General features: G+C 44.1%; 1 protein-coding gene across 1 annotated transcript; it reads left to right on the forward strand.

The window, feature by feature from the left end:
* Window positions 1-402: 402 nt before the first annotated feature.
* On the forward strand, window positions 403-7,631 carry LOC145973269 (uncharacterized). Its single transcript, XM_083102528.1, has 5 exons — window positions 403-481; window positions 711-924; window positions 1,011-1,620; window positions 2,734-4,208; window positions 4,347-7,631. The coding sequence occupies exons 1-5, from the start codon at window positions 411-413 to the stop codon at window positions 7,629-7,631; spliced, it is 5,655 nt and encodes a 1,884-aa protein (XP_082958654.1). The 5' UTR covers window positions 403-410.
* Window positions 7,632-12,114: the final 4,483 nt, after the last annotated feature.

Raw genomic sequence — 12,114 nt, forward strand, 5'->3', positions numbered from 1 at the left:
TATAGAAAGTGTTTGTGTTATCTGGGAATTTTCGTGCACAGCAGTGTATATCTTATTTTCATTTGTTGATTTTATTATTATTATTATATATTTTTCTTTAATTATACAAAAAAATTAAGTAGATGTTGCATCAAGGAAATTTTTACAAAGAAATAAAAAGGAGCAAGGTACCAGACCGTATATTTACGAACCTACGGCCACAGTTGAGTCCAGTGAACTCTAACCATACTGGAAGGAGCACTGCCTTACCCCCTCCATGGATAGCAGCGGTCAGAGAGAGATAGTTGAATGGGGACCATTCTGTCTCTTTTAAGCATAAACTATCTTAACTGAAAACATTCGTCTCGATTCGTGTCGGTTCCTCTCTGACAGCCAGTGCTGACAGCAGTTAATGTGCAATTTCGTATAAAATGGGAAAAAAGTGCTGCATAAAAAATTGTAATAATAATAAAGATAAAATGCCGGATTTATCAATGCATAAGTAAATACAATTATTACTATTTTCTGATAATATAAATTTCTAAATGATGTTTTAAAGACGTAGAAAAGGCATGAAACCTGTTTCGAAGACGTCTTTTAGAAATAAATTTGTGTTCTTTGGTTTATTAAATTTATTACTTATGATATAATTATGGTTAATGAGTTTTATATAAGATATATATTATATGTTATGTACTTCTTCATCTAATTGTAAGCTTTTTTTGTCATAGATTCCCACGTAAAGGTACTTCTAAATATAATAAGTGGTTGCACGCCATTCCACAAGATCTAATAACATCCATACAAGACAATGCATATATTTGTTGTATGCATTTTTCTAAAGACGCTTTTCAGCCATCGACATCTACAGAAAAGAATCTGTTAAAAAGAGATGCAATTCCTTCAATTTTTTATACAGAATTTGAAGATGTAATAGACGAGAATGTAAGTGAGATTATTATTTTCTATATAATATATATTTAATATTAAGAAAGTTATATACTAATAAATTATTGTATATATTTTTTTAGAATTTCTCACATAAAACAAAGCAAATCATTAAACGGACATCTACGGATGTAAGTACTCAGGTCTCTCCTAAAAAACAAAGACTAGCAGACCAAAATTCACAGCAGTTACAAAAGAAAGTGCATGTTCTACAAAAACGTTTACATCGTCGGGATGTGACAATTACTACAATGCGCAATCTTATTGACACATTAAAAAAAAATAACATGCATAATTCAGACCTCCAACAGCTATTAACTAACAATTTTGATGATTTAAAACTAGAGTGCATTTTAAATGAATATAGGAATCAAAATGTTACAAAAACATGTAGACGATATACACTGTATATAAAACAGTTTGCTTTAACACTATATTTTTATAGTCCTAAGGCATATGAATTTCTTCGAGAAACATTATTTCTTTTGCATCCTTCAATGTTAAAAAAGTGGTTAAGCAATTATGATTGTAATGTTGGCTTTTTAACAGAAGTGTTTGAACATTTACAAATAGAAGTTCCAAAAAAAGACTATTTGAAAGATGTAGCCCTAATATTTGATTCAATGGCTATACGGACACAAATTTTACATGATATCAAAACTGATAAAAATGTAGGTTACGTTGATTATGGTGGTATCTTAAATAATAATTCTAAAGATTTAGCTACTGAAGTTTTAGTTTTTCAAATTGTCTCGTATACTAATAAATATAAATGTCCGATAGCATATTTTTTTATTAATAAAATTAATGCAAACGTTCAAGCACAATTAATTCAAATGGCTATTGAAAAATTGTATGACGTAGGTGTTCGAAAATCATAAAAATCATCTGGAATTAAATTTCGCAAATATTTCAAATTATATTCTATAACTCGAGAATTCAAATTTAACGGGCGTCAAGAATCTTCTCGAGCTTTCGATCCTTCACAAAAACGCGACCGTTCCCGTTATCTCGCATTTTTTCTTCGACCGAGAAACGCTGATTATAAACATTGACAACAACAACATCAACCGTCGACAAAATAAGAGAGGCGTATGGGCATGCGCGCCCATACGTCACGATCAGCTGATTGCCAATCAGCTGACAGAAAAAGGTTGCGCGCATGACAATTAAAGAATTGTCAACGTTAGGTCTCATCGGCGGCCAATTACGCGCGGCGCCATGAGGTCACCGCTAAAGCACAAAAATTATTGGGCCACGTCACAACGGGCCCAAAATTCCGCTCGCCTTATAACGGGCACCGCACGCGAGCAGGTCGAAGTCTCGTACTTTTCGCCAAACCGCTTTGTTAAACCGCTTCGCTTTAGAAAAACCGCTGATTAACCGCTTATAACGACCGCTTACTCATCTGGACAACCGCTTTATCTTCGCTTTGATAATATGCTAATTGAACCGCTTTATACGACCGCCTACGAATACGGAAAACGCTCTTGTTTCGCTACACCGCTCGCGATACCGCTCGCGAAAAACCGCGCTCACTTTGTGACACCGCTGTTCCGCGAATCACTCAATCGCTGCACTGAACACTATTGTCTTTTACTTTTGACTCTAATAAACGTCAGTCTTTTTTGTGTGAACGAGGCGCACTTTTTTTTTGCTGAAAGGCCTTCCGCTCTTACTGTCCATTGTCGGATTCGCTCGCGAACATTTTGGTCCTTCGAGCCGGATATCATCCTCATCCGCAGTTTCGTGGGTGACATCCACAGTTTTGTGCAGTGAGTTTTCTGTAAAGACAAAAAAAATCAGTTACAATGAGTGCCGACTTAAGAGCGCTACTGGAGGCTCAGAACGAGATCCACGGTCGCATGTCCCGCTCCGTGGACAACCTCCGCAAGATGGGGATCAACAATATCACCCTCGGCGCCATCCAAGCTCGTCTCACCATCCTCGACAACCTCTGGGCGAAATTCGAGGCTCAACACGAACTTATACGGGCAGCTCTAAAAGAAAGATATCTGGAGAGTGAGTACGCTAAAGCTGATTTCATTGATACCGCGGAATGTACTTACGTATCCCAGCGAAGCACGTTAACCGGGTACGCCGATAAACTCAGGGCCGAAGCATCTACCGCGCCCAAAACCGAGCCAAATTCAGAGCACGCTCCAAAAACCATGTTGCCGCGCATTAAGCTCCAAACGTTCTCAGGCGCGTACGGAGATTGGCCCGCGTTCCGCGATCTCTTTTTGTCTATCATCGGCGACAACTCGTCAATCTCAGACGTCGAGAAACTGCATTATCTCCACTCCTGTCTCCAAGGACCTGCGGAAAGATTGATTCGTCCTTTATCGATCACCGGAGATAATTATGAGCGAGCTTGGACCATCCTGAGTAAGCACTACGAAAACAAGCGAGAGCTGATACGCTCCAATTTCGCCGCGTTCACTGCAGTGCCGAAAATGAAGGCGAAGACCGCCGAAGAACTAAATCGCATATTCAACGCTGTCACAATCGCTGTGAACGCTCAGGAGAGCATTAAGAGACCCATCGCCACCAACGGGATGGACCTTTTTAACCATCTCGTTGTCGAGCTCTTCGATGCGCGAACTCGACTTGAGTGGGAGACCTCCACATGCGATTCGTTCGACCCGCCGGAACACGACGCCTTGATGGACTTCATCTCGAAGCGAATTCTTGCCTTAAACGCCGCGAAGTCGAAGGCAAACGCGAAGACGTCAAGCGATCCGCCGCGCTCCGCAAAATCGCACTTCGCGAAAAACGGATCCGACTCCTTCAAGTGCGCTGCGTGCAAGGGAAAACACACCCTAATGCAATGCTCAGAGTTCAAGGCCAAGCCCGCGAGCGAAAGGAAGTCCTTCGTTGAGACCAACAAATTGTGCTTCAACTGCCTCAGTAATCACATGATGGCGAAATGTCAGTCGATCAAGACGTGCGTCTCATGCAAGTCACGGCATCACTCTTTGCTGCACGACGCCTATCAGTCTGCAGCATCTAACGAGGCCAGCTCTCTTTCCGTCATGCGCCCATCGGACCGTAAAGCTATTCTTCTCGCCACCGCGCGCGTAACCATCGCAGATTATTTGGGGAGACCTCAAGCCGTCCGAGTCCTGATCGACCAGGGATCGGAAGTGTCCCTCATCGCGGAAGCCTTGGCTCAACGGCTACGATTGCCACGAACTCGCTCCTCATTGGCAATCGTCGGAATCGGAGAAGCTCGATCAGGAGCCACTAAAGGAAAAATCTCGTTGAGTCTCGCGTCCGGAGTAACAGGAGCTACTCTCCCCGTCGTTGCGTACATCCTGCCGCGTCTCTCCACGTATTGTGGGCCGATCGTGTGAAGCAAAGCCACCTGGTCGCATATCTGCGGGCTCTCTCTGGCGGATCCGGAATATCTGAAGCAGGACCCTGTTGAACTTCTGCTCGGCGCCGACGTATGTTCCACCATTCTAGAAGATGGACTCCGCAAGGGCCGCAAGGACGAACCCATCGCGCAAAAAACCGCTCTAGGATGGATCTTGTCAGGAGGATGCAGGACCGCATCGTCGCACGCTCCACGCAGCTCTCTCCAATGCTCCGTGGATCACGAGCTGAACGAACTCGTTCAGCGATTCTGGGAGCAGGATAGGGAACCCTCCGCTCCTGTTGCTCTTACGCCGGAAGAAGACAGGTGCGAGGAGATCTACGTCCGCAGCCATGGTCGGACACCCGCAGGACGGTACGTCGTCAGGCTGCCGTTCTTTGGATCGCCGCTTTCCCTCTCCGAAACCCGCAAGCCGGCCGAACGCCTGCTGTCCGCAATGGAGCGTCGCTGCACCCAGGATGCTCAGTTCGGAGAGTTGTACCGCGCCTTCATGCAGGAATATGAAGACCTGCAACACATGGAGGCAGTAACCAAATCCACAACTCAAAGGAATACCGCTTTGTGCTACTTACCGCACCATGGAGTGCTGCGGGAAATTAGCACCACGACAAAACTCCGAGTCGTCTTCAACGGCTCCCAGCGCACCAAGTCAGGTAGTTCGCTGAACTCGCAACTGCTGATTGGTGTCAACCTCTTGCCAGCTCTCGCCGACGTTCTTCAACGCTGGCGCTGGCACCGCTATGTGCTCGTAACGGACATCGAAAAGATGTACCGACAAATCCTTGTTCACCCGGAGGACCGCGACTTACAGCGCATTCTTTGGCGGCACAATACCGTCAACGAAATCCGCGAATACCGCCTGAAAACGGTGACATACGGGCTAGCGTGCGCGCCATTTTTGGCGATACGAACCCTTCGCCAACTCGCCGACGACGAGGGTTCTCTATATCCACGTGGGGCCATGGCGCTGCGCTGCGATACTTACGTGGATGACGTCGTGACCGGAGCAAGTACCTTGTCGGAGGCCACCTCGCTGCAAAGGGAGCTACGCAGCCTGTGCACGGCGGGCGGGTTTCCTCTTAGGAAGTGGGCCGCCAACCATGACGACATCCTGGCTGGAGTTCCGCAGGAGCACCGACTCACCAGCACACCACACACATGGTCGCACGAGGGACATTCCACCTTGGGTTTGCACTGGCACCCGGTCAACGATCACTTCACCTATACGATACAGGCTCGGCAAATCTCAGAGTTCACGAAGAGGCGTATCCTCGCGGAGACCGCTCGCCTGTTCGACCCACTGGGCTGGCTCACCCTAGTCATCATGCGAGCCAAGATCCTCATCCAGTCCGCGTGGTTGCGGAAGCTGGATTGGGACACCCCACTTCCGGCAGCAGATACTCAATACTGGAAGCGCATCCTCGACGAACTTCCACTGCTGAACACGCTAAGGATCAACCGCTGGTTGGGGAGCGACGGCTCACAAACTCGCGTCGAACTTCATGGCTTCGCCGACGCGTCAGAGCGAGGATACGCCGGGGTGCTGTACCTCCGCACCACATCACACGGCCACACCACGTTACACCTATTGGCTGCTAAAGGCAAGGTCGCCCCAGTGAAGCCAATATCCTTGCCGCGACTCGAGCTCTGCGCGGCTACACTCCTTACTAACATCACAAGTCACATTCGCACCTTGCTAGATCTGTCCACAGCTTCCATCTATCTTTGGTCGGACTCCAAGGTAACGCTGCACTGGATCCACGGACATGCCTGCCGTTGGAAGACATATGTGGCAAACCGAGTGTCGCATATCCAGCTGCAGCTACCAGAGGCTCGTTGGCGACACGTACCGGGGCGAGACAATCCCGCAGACTGCGCCTCGAGAGGAATCTTGCCGAGCGAGCTGGTCTATCACTCGCTGTGGTGGACGGGTCCAGTCTGGCTAAAGGACGAGGCACTCTGGCCAAGCGACAACAGCAATACGCCCGATGCAGAATTACCAGAACAGCGAGCCGTCGGCTCGCTGAGCGCCATCGGCCGAGTAATCGCCGAGCCCGAGATGCTTCTCCGCTTCTCGTCACTACATCGGCTCTTGAGGGTCACAGCCTGGTGCCTCCGATGGCGACGCAAGAGCCAACAAAACCCTTCAAGAACGCACACTTCCGCTGTCACCACTCCATCACTCGAACCGCAGGAAATGGACGAAGCACTGATCAACTGTATTCGCACGACACAATCACGGCACTACCACACGGAGGTCTCATCGCTGGATGGGAATCACACCACCCCACCACGCAGTCCGCTCAAAAGGTTGAGTCCATTCTTTGACAACAACGGCGTGATGAGAGTCGGGGGCCGACTCAAACACGCGAGTCTCCCTCAGGACGAACGGCACCCGATGATTGTCCCGCCAGACTCCTGGATAGCACGGCTCCTGGTGGATTCCCATCACCGTCGTACTATGCACGGAGGAGTTCAGCTCACCCTTGGATTACTCCGCCAACGCTTTTGGATCCCGCGAGGCCGAGCCACAGTGAAGAAATTCATCCACCGATGCGTGACTTGCACACGGTGGAGAGCAGCAGCATCACAACCTCTAATGGGCAACCTCCCCCTGGGACGAGTGACTCCGGCCCGTCCATTTCAGCGAAACGGAGTTGACTTCGCCGGTCCAGTTTTCATCCGCACCACTAAAGGTCGAGGCCACCGGGCGTACAAGAGCTTCATCTCGGTCTTCGTGTGCTTCAGCTCGAGGGCAGTACACCTCGAGGCAGTGTCAGATTACACGGCGGAGGCGTTCTTGGCCGCCTTCCGTCGTTTCGTCTCCCGTCGAGGCCTGTGTCAAGAAGTCTTCTCTGACTGCGGCACCAATTTCATCGGAGCAAGTCGAGAGCTCCGGGAACTCTTCTGCGCATCATCGTCCGACGGCCGTCGGATCGCTCACGCTGCCGCTACAGAGGGAGTGAAGTGGCACTTCAACCCTCCGGCAGCCCCGCACTTCGGAGGATTGTGGGAAGCCGCTGTCAAGTCCACCAAGCACCATCTTCGGCGAGTCATCGGGGAAACCACGCTCACCTTCGAGGAGATGAGTACCTTCCTCGCTCAGGTCGAAGCGTGCCTCAACTCGCGCCCACTACAAGCATTGTCCGATGATCCGGACGACTTAACAGCGCTCACTCTCGGTCACTTTCTCATCGGTGCTCCTCTTTTAGCCGTTCCGGAACCAACACTGGTGGACGCAAAGGACAACACGCTGTCACGCTGGCAGCTCATCCAGAAGATGCGCGACCACTACTGGCAACGGTGGTCGCGGGAATACTTGTAGACGCTGTCATCCCGGCCGAAATGGGCCAGGAGCGAAGCCGGCCCGAACGTCGGCGATCTATGCTTGGTGCGCTCCGAGACACCTCCAACCCGCTGGCCACTCGCTAGAATCACCAAACTGCACCCCGGGGACGACGACATAGTACGCGTAGTCACCCTACGCACCGCATCCTCGGAGCTCGTCCGGCCACTCACAAAAATCGTCATGCCGGGACCCGGCACTGAACCACCGCACTCGGAGTCGTGAGCTAAACTGAACTCCAAATTTCTTTACAAAATGTTTCATCCGCTCTTTGTATTATGCTTTACTGTATCATATTTCCGGGAATCGTACCGCGCGTAATCATACTTAAGTATGTTCATACACATTCAATATTATGTGCGATCCGCGACCCGCGTTATCATTTTTTTTCTCTTTTCTCTTTATCACGTCAGAATTTCGGGTTCACTTTCACATTTTACTGCACTTCACCGTGCGACTCGTGACGTTCACTATTCTTCAATCTCACTACACTCGCGAGATCATTCACTAAAATCTCACTGTACATTTTCTCATTATTCAACACTGTATAAACCTCATTACACGCGCACGTTACTATTCTCGCGAAAGACTCGAACGAACTGAACAACACGTGCCTGTACACGTCACGCATTCCATTCATGATCGCTGTCAATAATCCATCAATCGGACCGTTCGCGACATCTGCCCGCGCCCAAACACTCTCGCAAATTTCGTCACGTACTGACGAGGCGGGCGGGATGTTCGAAAATCATAAAAATCATCTGGAATTAAATTTTGCAAATATTTCAAATTATATTCTATAACTCGAGAATTCAAATTTAACGGGCGTCAGAATCTTCTCGAGCTTTCGATCCTTCACAAAAACGCGACCGTTCCCGTTATCTCGCATTTTTTCTTCGACCCAGAAACGCTGATTATAAACATTGACAACAACAACATCAACCGTCGACAAAATAAGAGAGGCGTATGGGCATGCGCGCCCATACGTCACGATCAGCTGATTGCCAATCAGCTGACAGAAAAAGGTTGCGCGCATGACAATTAAAGAATTGTCAACGTTAGGCCTCATCGGCGGCCAATTACGCGCGGCGCCATGAGGTCACCGCTAAAGCACAAAAATTATTGGGCCACGTCGCAACGGGCCCAAAATTCCGCTCGCCTTATAACGGGCACCGCACGCGAGCAGGTCGAAGTCTCGCACTTTTCGCCAAACCGCTTTGTTAAACCGCTTCGCTTTAGAAAAATCGCTGATTAACCGCTTATAACGACCGCTTACTCATCTGGACAACCGCTTTATCTTCGCTTTGATAATATGCTAATTGAACCGTTTTATACGACCGCCTACGAATACGGAAAACGCTCTTGTTTCGCTACACCGCTCGCGATACCGCTCGCGAAAAACCGCGCTCACTTTGTGACACCGCTGTTCCGCGAATCACTCAATCGCTGCACTGAACACTATTGTCTTTTACTTTTGACTCTAATAAACGTCAGTCTTTTTTGTGTGAACGAGGCGCACTTTTTTTTTGCTGAAAGGCCTTCCGCTCTTACTGTCCATTGTCGGATTCGCTCGCGAACAGTAGGTATTACTGTACGTTCCATAACGTGTGATGGAGCTAGAACCAATCTCGCTACTTTTACAACACTTAGCTGTATCATTTCTGATCATAATATGAAAAGTTATTTGGAACATCCATTTAATAAATCAAATATTTATTGTATATTAGATCCATGCCACTTGCTTAAGTTAGCCCGTAATGCTTTAGCTGAATTATTAAATATGATATCAGAACATGGTTTAATCTCATTTCATTTTATAAAAAAATTATATGAGCTTCAGGAACTAGCAGATTTAAAACTTGCCAATAAACTGAATTATAATCATATTTATTTCAAAAATAAAAAAATGAATGTAAGTCTAGCAGCACAGACATTAAGTAATGCTGTTGCTGATGCTATTGATTTCCTCAGAAAAAGTGGAGAAAAAGATTTCATAAATAGTGAAGCAACAACCTACTTTATTCGTATTATTGATAGATTATTCGACATAATGAATACAAGAAGCAGTTTTGGTACTGGTTTTAAGTCACCTATGATGAAAAATAACTTACAGTTAATTAAGCAAATTTTTGATGATAGCGTAACGTTCCTTTCAACTTTAAAAATAAATGACAAGAGTATTTTTCTCCATTCTAGAAATACATTTGCATTGGGATTTAAAATGAATACTCAAAGTTATTATAATTTAGCACATGATCTACTGTACAAAAAAGAGAACCCTTTAAAATATTTCTTGACATACAAGTGTTCTCAAGATCATTTAGAATTATTTTTTTCATGCATTAGAAGACGTGGTAGATGGAATGATAATCCAAATGTCTTACAGTTTAAATGGGCTCTGCGGCAACTTATGTTTGGTAATAATGTTTGTGCTAGTATAAACGCAAATTGTATAGGTGACACTACCGAAACCTACTCTATATTACAATTTCGACAATCAAAACGTAATACATATAATTATGATACATATCAAAATTCACAAGAATTAGAAGCACTTTTAAACATAGTAAATAGCATAAATCTTTCATACATACAAGAAAATATTTTATATTATATATCTGGTACTATTATTCGCACATTATTGAAGGAAATACATTGCCAACATTGCGTGAATATTTTAATAGAAAAAAATGCACCCTGTAATCATAATTATACAGTGAATATTAAGAAGTATAACTCATTTACAACTTTTGTAAATAGGGGACAACTTTATTATCCGTCAAATGCAGTTTTTAAAATTGTAGAAGTTGTAGAGAAGACATTTCGAACAGAATTAACTTTACATGGTATACAACATTCAAATTTTAAACGTAATATTGTGATGAGTACTATACAAACGTTATTACCAAATATAAGAAAAATGTTTACACTTGAACACCCTGTAATTGATAATACGGGAGACGAAAATCTTCACGAATTTCAAATAATTAAAATAATAGCAACTAAATATATCAAACTTCGTAGTTTTACTTATTGCAAAAAGATGACAGAGCGACACTTAAAGGATCGTGGAACAAGTCGATCAAAGTTGCACAAAACAATTTTATTCTACCACGTATAATTATTATTTTATTTAATTTATATTTCTAAGATATATTTTTGTTTAATTTCTTCCCAATTTTAAGTTTTGTGTTTGTTTTCTTATATTTTATAAGTTTGTTATTTATGTTTAAAGTTCTTATGGTTTAAAAAATATTTTATTTACGTACATTTAAAAAATGTACGAATGTGTTGAGATATGTAGATTTTATTTTATTAATGCAGCGTTTTGTTAATTTAATGCACGATCAGTTGCTAAGATATTGCAATATATTGCTAAATTATAAAAATATACTTATTTGCTACAATTATTTTCGGCATATCATTATAACGATCTTTTCATTTAATATATTATTATTAATGTTTTAAAAATTAAAAAAAAACAAAATTGTATTCTATTACAGCAACTAACTGATTGATATGAAGTTTTATTTATGCGAATATAGTGATATATAATTTTATTTACATAAAGTGTATAATTTTGTATAATTTTTTGTTACATATAATATACAGGGTGATTCAAAATAACCCCTGTGTACCTAAAATGACATATTCTTGAATCAATTCTAAGACGATTTTTCCTTCGGCAAAATTTCGTCCGAAGCTTAGTTTTTGAATTATTAAAGGAAGTAATTAACGTATGACGGGTCGAATACAAGAGGCAGGCAAGGGTGGCGCGATTCACCGTCAGACGCGGGAGCTTACGCGGGGCGCCTGCTGCGATCAGCTGATCGCTATACACATACAGACACACATGCGAACACATACATTCTCTCTCTGTCTGTCTGTCTGTCTGTCTGTCTGTCTGTCTCTCTCTCTCTCTCTCTCTCTCTCTCTCTCTCTCTCTCTCTCATTCGCTCACTCACCTGTATTTTTTTTTTTTTTTTTTTACGAGAGAGGGGAAAATGCATTTTATGCATACCCACCGGTCGATCCAGTGAGTTATGTGGGACTCGAGTACCAAGTCGAATTACCAACTCGGTACTCCCTACCCACTAAAAACCCCTCTCTTTTCACGAATTTCCTTTAACACACTGTCCCTCTGACTTCCCGAGATCTGTTTTCACATAACGTCAAAAAATAGTTATTATTACCTTGTTCGATGACTTTTGATATATTGCTGTACTTGCTTGAAGGAGAAATGAATTTTCCGATAGATCGTACGTTCTCAAATTTAACGTAGATATCACGTTGCAAAAGACAAGAAATCCACACTAAATTATTAACTGAAAGTTTTTCTTCTTTCATGAACTGTATTCTTTTATTAAACTTTAACATAATCACATTTATTTACTCACTCGATGAGACGAGAAATTTACTAATGACTCTATCACTAATCACTATTAATCACTGTCGAATAATA

The sequence above is a fragment of the Camponotus vicinus genome, unplaced genomic scaffold, assembly GCF_025532165.1.
Source record: "Camponotus vicinus isolate PSW18456_S1 unplaced genomic scaffold, iyCamVici1.0 SCAF_6, whole genome shotgun sequence".
NCBI lineage: Eukaryota > Metazoa > Arthropoda > Insecta > Hymenoptera > Formicidae > Camponotus > Camponotus vicinus.